General features: G+C 43.9%; 1 protein-coding gene across 6 annotated transcripts in view; it reads right to left on the bottom strand.

Annotated features, from left to right (window-relative positions):
• DPF3 (double PHD fingers 3) overlaps window positions 1-19,217 on the bottom strand; it is a 189,752-nt gene that overhangs the window by 74,591 nt on the left and 95,944 nt on the right. For all 6 annotated transcript variants that reach the window (XR_008746492.1, XR_008746491.1, XM_055799885.1 and 3 more), the window contains 2 exons: window positions 19,001-19,161; window positions 13,718-13,825 (listed from right to left, as the gene is read on the bottom strand). Coding sequence is in view for 4 of the 6 variants with exons in the window: in XM_005243744.4 (XP_005243801.3) it covers window positions 13,718-13,825; window positions 19,001-19,161 (269 nt within the window). In the remaining 2 variants the exon portion in view is untranslated. The remainder of the gene's footprint in view (window positions 1-13,717; window positions 13,826-19,000; window positions 19,162-19,217) is intronic.

The raw sequence follows: 19,217 nt of genomic DNA on the forward strand, positions 1-19,217 counted from the left end.
ACGAGGCACAGAGCACTTAATCCTGACTCCTTTCTATTTAGTTAATAGTGTCTTTGTTTACTGATACTGTCCTGGTCTATAGCATTGCTCACAGATACATCTTCTGTGTTTCCAGTTCTCCTGCCGTGCTGCTACCTCACTTAGGCAATGAGCATTACATGGCAGATGTACCCATAGCATCATTTAAAAATGCAGCATCACTCCAGAAATTCCTGTAACTATGAACCTCACTTTGTCAGAGTAGCATGTATCTGTAACTGTGTCATTCACAGATACTGACTAAGGAAATCATGAGAAGATAAAAGCATTCACCATCTCTCAAAAATACAAAGAAATTGCTTAAAGTGTTTAAATGTAGTTTTAGCACTCTATCCGGCTGAGCCAGCTTTGAAAATTTGTCTTTTACTTCTATCATGCAATGCTGTTTATTTTAGGCCGACAACAAAAGGATTTTCACTACAGCTCTGTAGGACATGCATAGGATACTAATCATGACCATATGTGTTCCTAAGACATCAACCCTATACTTCCTGAGGGCAATCACATGTATTCAGAAGTGCATCATTTCCATCAAGAGGAGTAAAGTTTTCATCCTTTTCCCCCACCTCAAGAACCACAGCTTTAGCTGATGGAAATTGCTGCTCGCTGTAGTCTTTAACAGAACTGTACCTACCTACAACAGCTAAGGTCCTAGCACTAAATTACCTTGTTTGTTTAAGGGGAACCATGCTCAAACTGCATTCTAAGTGAGATCTCTGGTCTGGAAGACATTGCATAGAAAAGCCATATCCACCTATTCCATTCTTAATTCCCCTCCAAACATACATTGCATCGACCCTCCTTCCCCCAAGGAGTTCATTATTGGAAATGGATGCCATGGCAAACACCAGTGCTGTCAGAATCCTGAAGCATAAAATACCTGTAGTAAACTATTAGGCAATCAAATACAAAATGCTGGGAATATTGAAATTAATTGTAATCTTGTAAAAACATACTTAATATCTCTCAGGTGCAAGATGATTATGTTTAGTCCAGAGAATGGGAATGACAGACTGAAGACTTCCACCAAGGAAGGTGGTGGGAGATGTAGGGATGTGGGAAGGGATACCATCACACTCTCCATTCTACTCTTAGCAAATCTGTAAAGCTTGCCTTGTAAGATTTCAAACTGGATTTTACGTTAACATTTATTGCTCATTCCTTTATATTACACACCAGAAAAATATCACCTGCTATAAATTTTATAATATTTCACACTACAAAACAATTTCATTTGCTATGTGTCAGGAGAACAATAAACTTGAATAGAAGTTTTTTAAAAAACATATTTTGAATGTAATAATATTCCATAATATCTTTGCTACTTTTTGTTAACGTTTCCTTCTATAAAATAGTACACAGGTTCTGCTATATGGTGATCTAGTAGCCCAGTAACTTTATTGGGCTCTGTCTTGCAGGATGCTGATTACCAAACCTGCAAGTCTGGTCCAACCCAGTACTTTAGATGTGGATTTAATTTTAAGCATGTGACAAGTCCCATTAATTACAAAAGATCACTCATGTTCTTAAAGGTGCTTTCCTTGTCTGGGGTTAGACAGCTTGGCATCTTACAAGACTAAGCCCTGGGGACTTGATCCTATAAACCCTTTTTTATATGATTACCAGAGAACTCCCAGGATTACTCACATGAACATACAAAATAGATGCAGTGAATCAGATAAAAGACACCTATTTTCTAGGATCTTGTATCCAGTACTACTCTTGCACAAAAATCCCTTTGCCGATTCAGCTTATTCTTTTTCAGGCATTGGTACAGCTATACTAAGAAAAGTGGCAGGAGGTTTGCCAGCAAAGCTGTTCAGGTTCAGCTCTAGCTGCAAGACTCCTACAGGGCAGGCGACTTCCCAGCTGCCCCTCCCCTTTCCTAGAGAGCTGATGTGCCTTGGGGGAAACAAATCTGCTGGGTTCCAGCATTTCCCCAGGTACTATCCCCTGGTGCTTCCCCCAGGGGTTCCCATACCCCTTCTTCCTGACAAGCCTTGAGGGAACCACTTGGGCAACCCACTCCTAGGCCTCCCACGCCTACCTGGGGAGTGCCAAAATACTCTTTCAAAGCCACCTTTTCCCTAAGAAGGGAATCCCATTCTCAGCAAACCTGCACTCCTCTCTTTTTAAGGTTAAATCTATTTATTTAAGAAATAAGTAATCCTGATGGTTACTTACAAACATCAATGTTAACTTCATAGTAAGGGGATAAATCCCACAGCATTTTACCTCTCCAGTAGGAATAATACGTCTCCTAGAAACACGGCATTCACAGTCAGGCCTTGGCAGCTTAAGAGGCACATGCTGAAAAAACTCTTCCCAAAGACGCATCCTAGCAGCCAGATGTAGGTCAAACACACAGTAGCCAAGAAAAGCGAAAGAGCAAAACAATGGGCTGGATAACACAGAAAGGGTGGCGGCACCACAAGTAAGCTCCCTCTCAAGCAGCCCAGGTATTTCAAGCCAATGCCATCTCAGATGCCTGAGCCCTCAAAGCTTTCCTCATGTCTTGCAGATCGAGCCCCAAGAGATGACCTGCAGCCACACTGAAGAGGCTCTGAGGGGTTCATCAGAACTACTCATCCTTTCAATTTAATGGCCTACTGTCGTGATCAAAACATTTTTCCAAATGGCTTGGCTCCAAAGTCATCATAACTCTATTTTCACAAATATACTAAATACAGCTGAGACTACACACCAGTGGAAAAGTCACCTCTAAGTGCCTGCATTGCTTTTGAAATTACAGCAGCCTTGTGTCTGTGGGTCACTGCACATGCAGCCTACGTTCCCATTGGCAGGGATGAGACCCAGAGAACTCAGAAAGAGATTTAACAGCTTCCAAAATTGCCTTATCTTGTTCACTTTCTACTTCTGCCGTAGCCTGATGACTAGACCCAGAGGGATCTGGCTTCAATGGGCTTTTGATCAAAACCCAGAGAGGTTCCAAAGCCCGGTGGCTTCTTCGTGCAGCTTTCTCCTAATTATGCAAACTGGCTCAACCACACAAGAACTAGGAGTAATCCCAGGTGATTCATACAAGCAACCTTAGCTAACCAACACAGTTCTCCTGGTAAAACTGTGCATATAAAATGCTTGTAGTAACCTGTTCCAGATCCCACAAACGAAAGAGAAACTAACAAAGTTAATCCTGTAAATTCTAGCAGCATGACTACAGAGTTAAGCAGAAGAAACAATGTTTTTGTTTTCTTGACTGTGCTATTTATAGAATATTATTTGCTTTTCTAGAAATGAGTGTCTTTTATTTGCATACCTGCAAAATCATGAAATCTCATTTGGGGGGAAACACAAATTCGCTCACACTCGCTGAGCTGAATTAGTTTAAGAATTTGCAGCTTATGACATGTAACAATAACCAGCAAGAACAGTGCACGATTTGAAAAAGTTAGCACAGCCCCGGCAGCCATGACATGCAGAAGGCCAGCTCATCAGTGGCCAAAATGAAGCAAGAAGAGTTACACTGTGCAAAACTTGAGATATCTTCCTAACATTTACACACTGTACAGCCAGTCTTGCGAAAATTGGCTCAACAATTCACCAATAGCGAGTCTCTATTAGTATATCTGGATGTGTAACAAATTATTTTCCATCACCCTCCTGGTACACATAAGCCCAAGTTTTGCACCAGAATCAGTACACTTTCATAGCAGTTTTGCAAGACTCCATGCTGATGGCCAAAATGTTTAGTACTGGTACTTTAAAGGCTTGGCAAGTGGCTTCCTTTACTCATAAAATACCTTTTTATTTAAAGATCTCCCCTACCTTTCCCAAACTCTCTAAAAAGATTTATTAACTCTCTGGTAGGCATTTCTCTGAGACAGACAAGTGAAATCAATGTTTTAGCGCCTCCATTTTACACATTGAGAAGCTGACAGAAAAAGGTATACCATTGTCCAGGTGCTGTGTAGTCCTGTACAGGCACAGGTGATGCAAGTGTGTGATAGTGGGGCAGGACATTAAGTGTAGAGGTTGGCACCTTTACTGCAGACTGGCAATGGGACAAAGATATTTTACTGCAGGACTTCTACACCATGATTCAATGTCAGTGAATACATGCAGAAAGGGCTGTGTTCTCTGGTATTCTTAGTGCTACGTAAGAAAAGGAAAGCAAACATTATCTGGCCAGAGATTTGGACTAGCATAGGTCCCCATTGTAGGAAGAATTTAAAGGTGGTGGATGAGACGGAATGAAGTCTGCTGAAATATGTGTGTAAAATGAAGAAACTGCTTAACAAGGAGGTCCCACACTGATGAGTTTTCTCTTGGTGACAGAAAATCACTTTTTCTAACACCAGTCATAGCTGGATGTCTAAGTGCCATAGAGCAGCAGCTCTTGCCTGTGGTGCCATGTCCTGCTGTGAAGGCAAGATTAGTGGAGAATTGGAACCTATTGTTTTGATTCAGTAGCATTGATGGACTCATCTGTAAACTGCAGGCTTAGCTGGTGAATAAACACCTACTTAAATTTAGACCAATGTTTAGGTGGATTGCTGGATAAGAAGCCCAAAAGAGAAAGCTCAGCAGAAACCAGTATTTATTTTGGTATAAATAAAAGCTAGAGCTGGGAAATTAATTCCTCCCCCTGCCCCCCCCCCTATTTGCATGACAGGTTCCCAGTTTGCTGAGGAAATTGTAGGAAAAAAACATCTGGGGTGTTTAGGGATTCCTACAGCCATGATGACTGTTTCCTTTTTCTTACACACTGAAATTTCCTATGTAGCCCTAAAACCCAAAACCAAACCACAAAAAACAAACCAAAATTCAAGAACATCCAGCATCCCTGCTCCCAGATTTGTATTCATCATATAAAACTTCATTTTATACTAAAGTGCTACAGAAATGTGACACGATAGACCAACCTCAGGATTCAGCACGGCCAGCATGCACATGTGCACTGTAATGCATCAAGTAAGAAAAATGAAGTATCACGAAAAGTTAAGTATTTTTTTCTTATTTTACTCATGAGGTGCCAAAAATAAAGATTGATGGGAATAGGTGAAAATGAGATCTGCTCTAGCTAAACCAGAAACTACAGGATCCACGTGGAAGTGCTCAGTAAAATTATTTGACATAGGTCATGCAGCTTCTTCAGGTAGGAAGCTCATCATCATCCACACTCCACGACGTTGAGTTGTTTGACATTCCACCTAATGTTTGCTCAACACTTGACCTAAATACACTGCAGAGCTGTTGCTTCGGCACCACCTACCAAAATCGCATCCTGCTTCTAACAAATCATCGTTTAAAAACAGGCTATTCCTGCCACTGAGGAAAATCTATGAAAAAACTGACTCAGGGGGCAGGCTCCGCGCCCACGGCCGCAGCCTGACACGCAGCGGGCCCCGCGCCTTTCCGCAGGGTGGCTCCGCGTCGCACAGGCCCTGCCCGTGCGGAAACACGCTACGCACTGCGCCCTCTGCTGGCGCCGCCGCGCCGCCGCCCGCCTCACGGGCAGGGCCCTCCCCTCCCGCCCCGGCCCGCCCCGGGCCAGCGGCACCGGCAGGTGGAAAGGTAGGAAACAAGATAAAGGGGACAAAAATATCCTAAAACCATTGATATTCTGAAGTACTAAATAATATAAAAGGTGAGTAGAGTTATTTTAAAAGCCAAAATCCTTCAGAAGGCAGTAGTACTTGAATAAAAAGCAGATTTTTAAAAAAACATTTTAATTCCAAGATTTTGGAGGGCAGACACCGCAAGTCACAGCAGCTGGTAACAGGCTGTTAAACCCCATCGTACATCAGGAATCTAGACCAAGTCATCAGAGAACAAAAGTTGCTTCTGTCTGCTGGCTGTCATGTCATCCCTGCCCCAAATTCAGGTTTCATGACAGAAAACGTTTATAAAAGCCATGAAAAATAATTTAAAAACCCAAACACTAAAATAAGCTCTACACAAAAGTATCTCTGGTAAACTCGCATCTGCAGAAACCTGTGAGAAGAGTTTTCGATTCTCGGAAAGCAAGGGGGGGTCAGCAGAACCGTTACCTTGGACTTGCAGAGGGCCGAGTGTGGCCTGTTGAGGACCCTGGCTGACAGAGTCCCCTGGGAGGCAGTCCTGAAGGGCCACGGGTCCAGGAAGGCTGGGCATTCCTCATGAAGGGAGTCTTAAAGGGGCAGGGGCAGGCTGTCCCCATGTGCCGAAAGGTGACCGGCCTGGCTCAACAGAGAGCTTTGGCTGGAACTCGGGAAACAAGGAGAGCTTACCATCTCTGGAGGAAGGGGCAGGCAACTCTGGAGGGCAACTCATGAGGTAACACAGGGAGAAAATTAGAGAGGCAAAAGCCCAGCTAGAACTTAGGCTGGCCACTGCCGTGAAAGATAACAAAGACATCATAAACAAAAGAAAGGCCAAGGAGAACCTGCATCCTTTATCAGGTGCGGTGGGGAACGCTGCCACGCAGGATGAGGAAAAGGCTGAGGCACTTAATGCTTTCTTTGCCTCAGCCTTTAACAGCAAGAACAGCTTCCCTCTGGGTGCCCAGCCCCTGAGCTGGAAGGCAGGGACGAGGGGCAGAATGAAGCCCCCACAGGCCAGGAGGAAACGGTTGGGGACCTGCTGCTCCCCTTGGACACAGACAAGTCTATGGGGCCGGACGGGATCCACCCAAGGGTACTGGGAGAGCTGGCAGAGGAGCTCACCAAGCCGCTCTCCATCATTTATCAGCAGTCTGGGCTAACTGGGGAGGTCCCAGCAGCCTGGAGGTCAGCCAGTGTGACACCCATCTACAAGAAGGGCAGGAAGGAGGATCCGGGGAACTACAGGCCTGTCACAGCCTGACCTCAGTGCCGGGGAAGGTTGTGGAGCAGGTCATCCTGAGCGCCATCACACAGCACATGCAGGACAACCAGGGGGTCAGGCCCAGCCAGCGTGGGTTTAGGAAAGGCAGGTCCTGCCTGATGAACCTGATCTCCTTCTGTGACAAGATGACCTGCCCAGTGGATGAGGGAAAGGCTGTGGGTGTTGTCTGCCTGGACCTTAGGAAAGCCTTTGGCACCATCTCCCACAGCTTTCCCTGGAGACACTGGCTGCTCACGGCTTGGACGGGTGCACCCTGCGCTGGGTAAAAAGCTGCTGGACAGCCGGGCCCAGGGAGTGGTGGTGGATGGAGTTACACCCAGCTGGTGCCCGGTCACAAGTGGTGTTCCCCAGGGCTCAGTGCTGGGGCCAGCTCTGTTTAGTATCTTTATCGACGATCTGGACGAGGGGATCGAGTGCACCCTCAGCCAGTTTGCAGGCGACACCGAGCTGGGGGGAGTGTTGAGCTGCTGGAGGGCAGGCAGGCTCTGCAGGGGCATCCGGGCAGGCTGGACCCGTGGGCCGAGGCCGGTTGTACCAGGTTCAACAAGGCTCAGTGCCGGGTCCCGCACGTGGGTCACAGCAGCCCCACACAGCGCTACGGGCTGGGGGCAGAGCGGCTGGAAAGCTGCCTGGGGGAAAAGGGCCTGGGGGTGCTGGCTGACGGCCGGCTGAACGTGGGCCAGCAGTGTGCCCAGGTGGCCAAGAACCCAACAGCATCCTGGCTTGTGTCCAAAGCAGTGTGGCCAGCAGGACTAGGGAGTGATTGTCCCCCTGTACTGGGCACTGGTGGGGCTGCACCTTGAACACTGTGTTGAGTTTTGGGCCCCTCACGGCAAGAGGGACATTGAGGTGCTGGAGCGTGTCCAGAGAAGGGCAATGAAGCTGGTGAAGGGTCTGGAGCACAAGTCTTATGAGGAACAGCTGAGGGAACTGAGCTGTTTAGTCTGGAGAGAAAGGAAGCTCAGCGGGGACCTTACTGTTCTCTACAACTGCCTGAAAGGAGGCCACAGGCAGGTGGGGGCAGGTCTCTTCTCCCAGATAACTAGTGACAGGACAAGAGGAAAAGGCCTCAAGTTGTGCCAGGTTTAGATTGGTTATCAGGAAAAATTTCTTCACTGAAAGTGTGGTCAAGCATTGGAACAGGTTGCCCAGGGAGGTGGTGGAATCACCATTCCTGGAAGTATTTAAAAAATGTGTAGATGCGGTGCTTAGGGACATGGTTTAATGGTGGACTTGGCAATCCTGGGTTATCAGTTGGACTGGATGATCTCAAAGGTCTTTTCCAACCCAAATGATTCTGTGATTCTATGATTCTAAGTCTGAACAATCGACACATTGATATTATAGCCTCCTTCAGGAATATTGTATCAAATTCATCTGAACTGTACAGACACACTCTTATCTGGCACCAGAATTACTCTGCCAGTTTTGATCCTAAGACAGTCTTAATGGATCTTAAAGAGGAGCTATAGGCAGGTTTTATAATATAATAGGAACTTAACCTTCAATCACAAAGAACTTTCCATATATGTTAAACAGTAAGAAAACTTTCTTGTTAAGAGATGTGCTTTCCTTTACAGTGTTCACAGCAAAACACTGCTGTCTTGTAGTACTGAACAAGAACCAATGTGTGATTGTGTAGAAATTGCTGAAATCAAAAGTGAAACTATTCAATATTAATTGGTTTATCTGAAAAAAATTATAAAAGGAAATTCTCATTAAATCAGTGTTTTGAATTATTTTTAGGCTTTAATACCTTTGAGTGACATTGGACATAGCAATCAGAGAAGGAAAAAATTAAGATGGAACTCGGGAGAACTGAGCTCTTTCTGTGTTCTTGGGATTTCCAGCTCTACCACAAACCTCCAGTTAAACCTTTGAAGAAGTAGTTTATTATCTTTTTTCCTCATTTCTCCATCTTGGAATCGAAGTACTTCCTTTACTATATTTTGTATATTCAGACTGTAAGATCTGCTATAGTATATGACTATAGCAGAGAGTGTAAGAAGCCTTCACAACCCCCATGATGATGATGATGTTACACGCTGCTTGAGTCTCTAGATGCTATCATATATGTAACACTAATGCAAATTCTGTCCTTTGCTTTTCAGTTTCATCTTAATTTTTATCTTGATGAAGTGCCCCATCTTAAAGAGCACAGAACTCCACAGACATGCTGAGCATCTTCCACAAGAGTTGGGGGCACTCATCACTTCACAGAAGAAACACAGTACCTTGTACGATCAGACACAGTCTCAACAAGGTAAATTGAGATGGCTGAAAGAGATAATAGCTTATCTGTAAGGATTCCGTTCATTCATCCACCAGCACACTCACATAGGTATGTCCCTTACATCAGATTAAAAACATATCAGGCATTGTTTAAGTGGCATCTAAAATTCTGTTATCAGTACTCGCCTCAAACAATTCTACCATGGTTCATAATAGCAAATGAAAAATACTTCTGTTCACTTTTACCACTTTAACAGCTAGTAAAAAATTGCCATTTCTGTAGTTCAGCTGAACACTAGACTGCCCAGAGATAAGTAACAGGACAGACACTAGGCACAGGACACCAGCTCATTCTCACCACGGTAGCAGCACACACAAACTCTACTCTGCACCCTCCAAGGAGGTGAGAAGGCTGCCTGCTGTGAGACCTCACTGTTGGCTTTCAGCCCAAAACCAAAAGACAGCAGTCAATTGAGACAAAAGCTTTCCAGTCAGATTTTTTACACTTATATAGCACACAAAATAAAAGGTCTGTGTGCATGTATGTACATATCTGTACTTAGCCATCTTGTATAACTGAAGCTTTACAACTACCAGTTTAAATTCCACCAGGGTTTTCGGCCGTGCAGACCCTACCTGTTATCATCTGCATAGCCGCAAAGCTTAGGTAATACCTGTCAGCAGGGTTTACTGTAGGTAGTACCTCTTCCACAATATTAACACCTGACCCAACACAGAATTATGATACCACCCAGCACCATAAAATCACTAAGTATATAGGACAAGAAGCAACTAAGATCTCAAGGGGCCCTGGGTGTCATCAGGGATCTCTCTTCCATTTCTAACCCTCATCATCTAGCTGGTCTGATATTACTGAGGGCCAGAACCCTACTCCTTGCCTTCATGGCACCTGCAGTAGTGGTGGTAGGAGAGTTGGAAATTCTCCTTCTCCCGTTTCTCTGGAAGAACAGGCTACCCAGCCCAGTCTAACCCTCTCCCTCACCCACTCACAGACTCACAGAACTCCCACGCACAGGAGTGCTCTTACTGAGCAGAACAGCCAGCTGAGGAGTGTGGAAGCACGATCTGCTTCCAGCCCTCCCACTGCTCCATGCTGAAGTGCCATGCAAATACCAGTGCTCAGCTCTGCAGAGGATCAGCTTTGCCCATACTTGGTTGAACAGAAGTCTAGTTTCACGAATATTGTGAGAGTATCAACATCTAGTAACTGTAACACTCTGTTCCTAGAAAATCACAGTATTAGCAACATGTTAATATATTGCCCATGACCAGGAATTTGTTTCAAATCTATACCACTGTTCATAGCAGTCTTGACTGCTACACTATAGCGACTGATGTAACAGCTCATATCCATTACAGCAATGAAAACTTGGCTGCACTTGAGCCATAAGGCTTGGTTCTCATGATATGAACATACCACTAGAAGATGAAGGCCAGCCCACATGAAGGTAAATGTCAGGAATACTTAGTGTAATTCCTAAAGGTTTGGTAATAATATTGACTGAAGCAATTATCACAAGTAAGTTTTGGCAATACTTTATTTCTACCACATTGGATAGGCTATTGGATAGGATGGAGGATGCTTAGAAATAGTATTAATAAGAACATTGCTAGATCCTTGAGCAAACAACTTTACCAGGGCAATCCATGCACGTAACTTTGAGTACAGTGGCAGAGGAAAATATACATCTAAAGTCTGCATCAGCAACACCTATTACAGTGTTCTGATCTTTACAACTTTGCTGTAACTACTCTTAAAAGCAAACTTTCCCACTTTAAACCAAATAAAAGCAACAGACCAGGGCAATAAAGGCACCATGTTCTATTAAGAAGCAAGCAGCAATTGACCCCAAGAAAAACATTTCAGTGCATTTTCATTTTACAAAAAGGAGACTGTTGGAGCATGATTTTCTTCTTCATTAGGTTTTTGTATTACCAAATACGAAACTCTCACTCACCGAGTTGTGTCATGTACTACCTAAACCTACAAGGTACCAACGCTGCAAAAGTAGGCTGTAACTATAAATACTGTATTATTAGTAAATGATTTATTATACCCTTGAACTGCTAGCAAGACAGTAGTTTTATTCTACTTACTGACCAGCTCATGACCAGCAATGACTTACATAAACCTAGGATTTTTGTTTCAGTATCTCCTGAATTGTGCAGAAGTTTTGGTCTTTTGGATACAGCTTACCACTACAATGATCCAAAAGCCCAGCTGGAATCCAAGCAAGTATTCACACCCCTGGTGCCGATCCCACTGACTGATGGATTGGTAGCTTCTAATGCTAAGATCCCCTCCTGTGTTTGTTACAGTGGTAGTCTTATGAGAAGTACTTCTAAACAGTTAACAAATGTAAAACATAATAAAACTAAGGTTTAGCACTAATGTGATGTTGTAGAATTGCATTGCTTGCATATAACATATAACCAGCTCAACAGCCTACAATATAAAAATCCTATATACTCGCACATTAACTGAGCACAAGTACTCTCCAGCTGCTGAGAACACCTCTAAGCCATGACTAGGACATCCAAGCCCTAAGTGGAATGAAACTATGGAACATTTAGATTAGATTTCTTCCAAATTTATTTTAGATGTCCTACAGTTGTCATCTCTGTGTTTTTTAGGGCATCTTAAATTGCCACATCTTCAACTCACACAGTCATCTAACGTTTAACTGAGGAATAAAGGCATCAGTCAGTATAAGGTAGCTTCCTAGGTTCAGCATTAGGTTTTATTATAGTGTCCCCCTCCAAAACGTACAGTATTTCTGCTGTTTATGTTGAAAATAAATTACACTTTTTCTTGAATTGTCAAAAGCTACCTTTAAATGGAGAGCCAACGTTTTCCATAGGCTTTATACTTTCAAATCAGAGAAGGGAAAAATCCCATTTTTGGCTAGTGAATCTATTCTGGATATGCACAGATGGAGTGAAATTATTTTGTGGTGTAACTGATAAGGAAAGTTAATCACTAGATAGAAATTGATTGGAAAATAGATTTAAATGGCAGAGCAATATAACTTGCCTTATTTGGCTGCCACTGGCAATGCAACAAAAGTAGCACTCCTGAGATGCGGAAGAGATGTTTATGGCAGGGAAAACAACACAGAGGCAGACATGCTGAGGTCTCTTTATCTGATAACTTTGTAGTAATTGCCTTTCATGCCCTGTGGCATGTAGGATGCACTAATTTGGCATTCAGTGAGTACAGCAGAGAAGCATAATGCAAACAAAGAAGAGTCAAACTCTACACTACTACTTTACCTTACTAAAATTACCAAGGCACAGCAGTGTTTGTATCACCACAAAGTCTGAGACAGACATTGTTATGGGCCATCATCCCCTTCCTACAGTCCACTCTCATTCCCATCAGTGCACCTGACTGATTCCACCAGTTCTTTCCGCACAGCAGCGGCTCTGCTGTGAGGTCTGGTTCTATTTGCTGGCTGAGATTTTGTCCTTGGTTTGAACCTCAAGTGAGTGGTTACAGGCATTTCTTCCTCTTGTCCAACTGTCTGCTGACATCTCCTACACTGAAGGTAGGGAGCCTTCAAAAACCATTTCTACCAAAAACAACATAAATTTTGCCTCTGATTTTACTGGGTTTAGAACTCATGTCTATCGCCCCTTCCTCTCTCTCTTTGCCAACTACTGCATAGAAGCAAAGTCATCAGTATTGCTGAGCATAGCTCAGTTCCCAGACGCCTTCTTCTGTCAAACAGGTTTTTTAAATATTCTTAATTTACATTTTGGGGTTTTCTCCTGTACTTTTTATACTGGCAGTGTCTCGCCTCTTAAAAACCACATACAGCTGTGAGTATGTGTATTCCCTCTTTCTCATAATAGCTGACCCAAAGACCACAAGCCTTTATTACTAACTGCAGGGAAGAATGCATAACAGTGTGCTCTACCTGACACCGCTGTAGCTCCTCCACATCTGCTTTACAGTCCCTCATTCAGCATCCAGACTCATTTCACATAGTTTAATTGTGGAGGAAGAGTACCAAGGACAATAAGAGTGAAAGAATAATGGACTAAGGTATACATACAGGCATACACTCATATACAAATGTGTCATATGCTCACTAATTTTTATTATTTGCTGTTTGTAATCTGGTCACACCCCTGGTCCCTAGTCCCATTATGAAAAATCTTATCAGTGTACTGTTCCACACACACAGCCATCTTTTTCACAAAGATTAGGCAGCAGATGTCAGAGTGAGATTTTGTATTAATAACAAACTGAGGAAATAATTAGTAATACATTGATCCTTTACATCCTTATGAATTTTCTAATAGAGGCCAGGATTCAACCCTACAGAAGCTAAATTCAGCTCCCATTGCATTCAATACAAGTTGTACACATTTCTGTAAGGGATGAATTGCATGCAGAGGGTTTGGTGGTTATTGTTACAGCAAATTGAGTAAGATGCAACAGATGCAAAGAGAAATGGTTGAAGAGGGGCAAAGATAAAGTCCAAGGTCTAAATGCCAGGTTTGCATCACTGCCAGCTGCTCTTCAGCACAGGGGAGAGAGAGAGAGAGACAGACAGAGAGAGACAGAGAGAGAGAGGGGCAAACAAATACTTACCAGGTTTAATTTCCAGCAGCTTCAGCCTGGAATCCTCAGGGGGATGCAAACGCCTCTTTTTGCGCCAGCAGCGTGCTGGGTACGTGTACAGCTGACCTGGGGCCAGGCCTGAAGATTAAAGGCAAAAAATAAATATAATCACATCTCAGTTTGTAAACCACAAGCACTTTCTCTAGCGTCTTTGTTCTTGCCCTTCCAGCATCTCCTTGTTGGAGGATTCAATCCTGCAAATCATGAGACAGAACTATGCATTCAAGGCATTCAGTGCTCCTGAGGCTCCCTCAGCACCTCTTGGGATCAGGCCTACAGAGAATCTAGGTCTCACTTAGACACTTCACTCAGCTCACTGAAACCAGAGCAGCACATAAATAATTTCTGATTTCTTCAGGGTAAATAGAATTTCAGACTCTCCTGGGCCACAGGGGTGATGCCTCCTCCACAGGCAGCGAAAGCCCCTTGGGAGAGAACAGGTCAAGTTCCAACATGCAAATCCTAAGGCCAAACCAAGTAGCTCAGGAAATTTGTGTCTTTCAAGTGGGAACAAACCAAGATCCATGAGGTCTGGCTATTTGGACTTGGTATTTTTGCTTAAATTCTGGACGTATGTTTGAAGTCAGAATCTTCATTTTGGTTATTACCTCCACATGCCAACATCCTGAGTGAGGGAGGAGATACAGTAGTAATATTTATAGGACTGCATGCTCCATTGAATCACATTTGGCATGGCTGGCTTCTGAGCTGCCCTGGCTCTCCTGACAGACATCCCTTAGTCAACGTTCAAGCTATGCTTTGCTCTCTTTTATTCAGAACACAGCAGGGCTTCATGAATTTGTTGCTACTGGGGGCAGAGAAGCACACTGCCAAGTGCTTCAAAGTATCCTCAACTGCCTCAGATACTCATGACACAGAGAAATACCCAGAAAGACACAGAAAAGTTGGAGGAATTTCATTCTTTACCCTGCTTCCCCTGCCTTCTCTGTCCACCAGCTCTGCTTTGACTCTTCTGTCCTTCAGCTGTTGCTGTTAGTCTTGAAGGGACCACAGAGTATGACTGCAATTCCAGACTCATTGCCCTTAGAAAACAAGTAAGGCCACATAAAAGGGAGGACAGGAGAGGTGTTACCTGAGCTGAAACTGTACCAACAGTGCACAGCTGGACAACATCAAGAAAGTGCCAGTAAAGCAGAAGAGCTCAAGGGCAGCAGCATGGCCCAAGAGCTCTCTCATCCCTTCTGAAGCAGCCAGGAGTGTGTACCAGCTTGGGAACAAAACTAACTCACAGAATCAAATGAGGATAATGAAAACAACAATATCCTGTTATTTGGGCCAGGGGGGGACGGACAACGGACAACGGGATGGATGGGGACAGCACAACAAAATTATTTGCCTCAAGGAAATGGGCTAATCAAATTCTCCAAGTGAAGCCTAAGTTCCTTGTATGAAGTATTTCAACTGTTGGGAAAGCCATTTCAGATCCCAGTACTTTCCACCTACTTCCAAGGCCTTGGTGCGTAAACAGAGCATCTACAGCACACTGCCTGGGTATGGCTGAGTGATGGGGTATTTGCAGAAATCCTGGCTGTACCAGGGCACAGAATGCTACTGAACTGGAGCTTTTCACGCCCTTCTTTCATTGCTGCACAGTTTGCTGGGCATTATGCCCACCCAAGGACACATTTCTGAGCAGGGCACTTAGGACTGGTTTGGGAATAAAAATGTGAATAACTAGCACTTCTACAGTGTTCAGACACACTTCTTCATGGCACTTTGCAAACATTAACCACTGCAAACAATTGCTATTATGATGAGGTTGATTATGTCTGGCACTGATGTGGGTCATTAAAGAGGTGGAGGCGAGAAGCCTCACCCTTTCACAGCAGGTCCTGTGCAAGAACTTGCTCACAACGTTGAAATGGCAGTTGCTAGACCAAAGCAATAGGACAGAGAATCTGCCCTCCATTGTACAGGCCTCCAGAGAGGAGTCATTTGAATGAAATAAGCACCACAGCTTTGAGCATTTGTCCCAGACAGAGAGGAGCAAGGATCTACTGCAACTTTGGGGAAGTATCTGTTAATGTGGGTTCAATTATTGAGCACTCTTACATGGAATAGCAGTTCTGCATTCAGCCAGGACAGTGAAAGCCAGCCAAACATGCTGAAAGCCCAACAAGAAACAAAGCAGGTATCCTTGAAAAGGCAGAGGTGGGAAAGCCTCTTCCCTAGAGGACCTACAGCCCACTCCAGGTGGCAGATAGATCACTAAGAGATGGATGATCCAACGTCCATCTCTGCACCCTTTGAGGTAAGCTCTCTGTTCCTATTCACCATACTCTTGCTCATTAATACACAGCCATTCAATGAACTTACATTATATCAGACCTCCACTTGATCCAAATGCATAAAATGCTACCTTCAGTTCTCCACCCTGATCCGCATCTGCCACTGTGCTGGCTCACATGGACTGTGGATCTTTGATTGTTTACACAAAGGAGGGGCAACAAGAAAGGGTCCGTTCTGAAAGCTTTGTATCTAGCCCCTCCACAGTTTATCTTGCAGTACCTATGGAAATAATGCATGTACCACTCTCACTGTCTCCAGTCCTGGCTCAGTTGTCTCTCCCTCTGGTGCCTTACAGGGCAACCAGAGAAGGTTCCAACCATTTGCTCATAGAGGAAGTAGCAGAACCTGCAGTGAGTTATGTTGTTTATCTCATTAGTGTAGGAGAGTCATAACTCAAAGCTAGTGTGAAAGGCCAGGGGAGGAGGGGAAAAGGAGGGAGTTATGTGCAGTATTGTGTGAAATTAACCCTGAACTGTTTATCATGAGATGCAGTTTTCTGACTCCTTTAACAAAGACGACAGGAAGAAACCAGGTTAATGTGCTGAGATCTTGACTCTCCTCTCTGTTTTTCAGGCTCTCTGTAAGTGAAAAGAGGTCCTGGAGCTTTGCCATTTGTCTTTATAGAGTTTTTCAGGTTAGTGATAGTAAATGGCAGTGAACACAGCACACAAGACAGATACCAGGGTGCCTGGTAGCGAATTTTCAGAGCCCTTCAGTATGGGCATAAGTGCATTGTGTACAGCCTGAAAACAAACATGCTAAAACTCTAGAGGGATGCTTTGACCCATCATAATACTACAAGAAAGAGATGATGCAAAGACACCCAAGGGAGCACTAACGGGCTAATAAAAATCAAGAAAGAGGAGAGCAAAAATGGGGGAGGAGGGCTGCTTCATTTCGCACTGATTATTCTAATTCAAAATAACAAAGGCATCAGACATGGTGGCCAATGCAGATGCAGGCTTGTTTCACTTAAGACTCTCCATGAAGAATGTGCCACCATTAGTCTCCACTGCAGACCTCCAGGAGAAATGCCACCGACTGATCCCTTTTTGCAGGATAAGCTGGTGAACAGTTCACTATCAGATGTGAGGACAGAAAGATTTACACAGTGAATTTGCTTGAGAAAGCTTGTGGCTGAGAAAGACAAAGTGTTAAGACCTCTTGGTTCCTGGTGTGATGATGTAACACTGTTAAGATGATTTCTTCTGTAAGTGCAGAGGCACCAATGAGACTATACAAGACTATGTATGTCTATCTTTGTAGCTCTTGCCAAAATATTACTTGTTAACATAGTGGATGTATACCTGCTTATAATTGCATTCAAAAAGGATGAAAATAGCAGCACCTTACTCATAACCAGATGTTACAAGAACAGAAATGCCTTGGGTATTAGAAAAAAAACAACAACAAAACCAAAACCAACAACAACAAAAAACACACATAAAAAAAAAAAAAACCCACAAAAACACAAACACCCCTAGTTTTTCCAAAGCATAATCTCTTAGGAACAGGGAATTGTCAGCTAAAACAAAAACCCAACTGTGGTCATGAAGCAACCTACAAAAGAAGGGTTAGCCCAGAACCTCATACAACTCCCAGCTTGTAAACCACATTCAGCTATCCCAGATTACCCCAGTAGTTTTTGGCAGCTGAAACTTTCTCAGGGTATTTTTAACATTGGTGAAACACCTGTTTCCTGCACCAGAAGTGGCTGCATTTCACTATAGAAAGTTTTCTGATAGTACTGCAAGACAATACTAAATCTACTTTGGATATTTTACTAATAGGAACAGTGCAAGGATACTTCCCTCAGTGTATCCTAGGAAAGGGAAAGCTTCAGCTAAGCACTCTTCAGAAGTGACAACTGCTTTCTTAGCCCCAGGAGAGGAGGGAAGTATCCTATGCGCTCTTCCCACTCCACCTCCTGCAAACTGGCCAGTGGGGGAGGTAACAGCAGGCTGCACCTTCCCATAATTCCAGATCTGGAGGTTTTGAGTTTTTTTCAGTATGATTTACAGGAACTGGCATGTGTATATGCACACGTGTGCATGTTGCGCTTCTGGTGCCCATGCAACCTAGCCCTCTCCCTGCCTGGGTTCTCTGGTCTGCACTGAAAAAACAAATAATTGAAACCCAGTTTGGTTCTGTCAAAAAATCTGTTCCCTGAGCTAACAGTGGGTCAGATACTGAGCCATACTCTAGCAAAATTCCCCCTGGGGTTCAGAAGGACTTCTGTCTGAGTAACACCTCCAGTCTTTGAACTGGTGACTGTCCTTTGCCTTTCAAGATTTCAGACGGATTTACTCTAACAAAGGAAAGACTGACCAAAGTCTACAAAAATAACAGTGTTCTTTTCCCTTGAGCTTCAGAACAGGCATTAGCTAAAGCTCTTTAAGGACATATACCAACTTCTTTCTGCATCTGAGGAAACTCCAGCTCCAGAACTGATACCAAAGTAACTTGCCCAAAGCAGAACCAGGAGTCATAGGTATATTTCTAACCATCAGAACGGCATTTATTCTAATAACTGGAATGCAATATTTTATCTTGGCTTTATATCCTTACCAATATAACTCCTTATTTTCAGCAATCATCTGAGAAACTCCTACCTCCACCTCTCCACCCTGAAGATAATTCCAGTCCTGCTTAGAGCAGAGCATTGTGTCTTCTGCTACAGACTGGGATCAATAGCATTAGAAGAGCTACAATGACGTGGCCTCAGAAACTACCATGTCAGGCACTTCTTTGGGTACAGAGAGAATAATTAGGATGAGCTCTCTGCAGTTACCAAAGGAAATCCCCTGCAGGCACAGAGGTTTAGGCAGCTTCTCTTCTGTGTGGCCTGTAGCAGGTTTGAGCTCCTATTAATTAAACCCCATGAGGGCTCAGTGGCCAGCCCTCCATACATGCACATGCATACACAGACACAACACTACCAACCTGGTCCCCTGTGCCTCTTCTCCATCCAGATGTAGCAGTTGTTCTGAGCTACCCCAGTTTGTGAATCCAGGAAGGGAAGGCGGACACTTCGCTCAGCACACAGTCGAGAGTTGTAGCTGCGACAGTGCTCAATTGCTTCTTTATAGAACTGATCCCCGAGTCTGCCAAAAGAGACAGGGCAGAGAGTAAGAAAAATTGCACTGCCCCCTCAGACAAG

The sequence above is a fragment of the Falco peregrinus genome, chromosome 1, assembly GCF_023634155.1.
Source record: "Falco peregrinus isolate bFalPer1 chromosome 1, bFalPer1.pri, whole genome shotgun sequence".
NCBI classification, from domain to species: domain Eukaryota; kingdom Metazoa; phylum Chordata; class Aves; order Falconiformes; family Falconidae; genus Falco; species Falco peregrinus.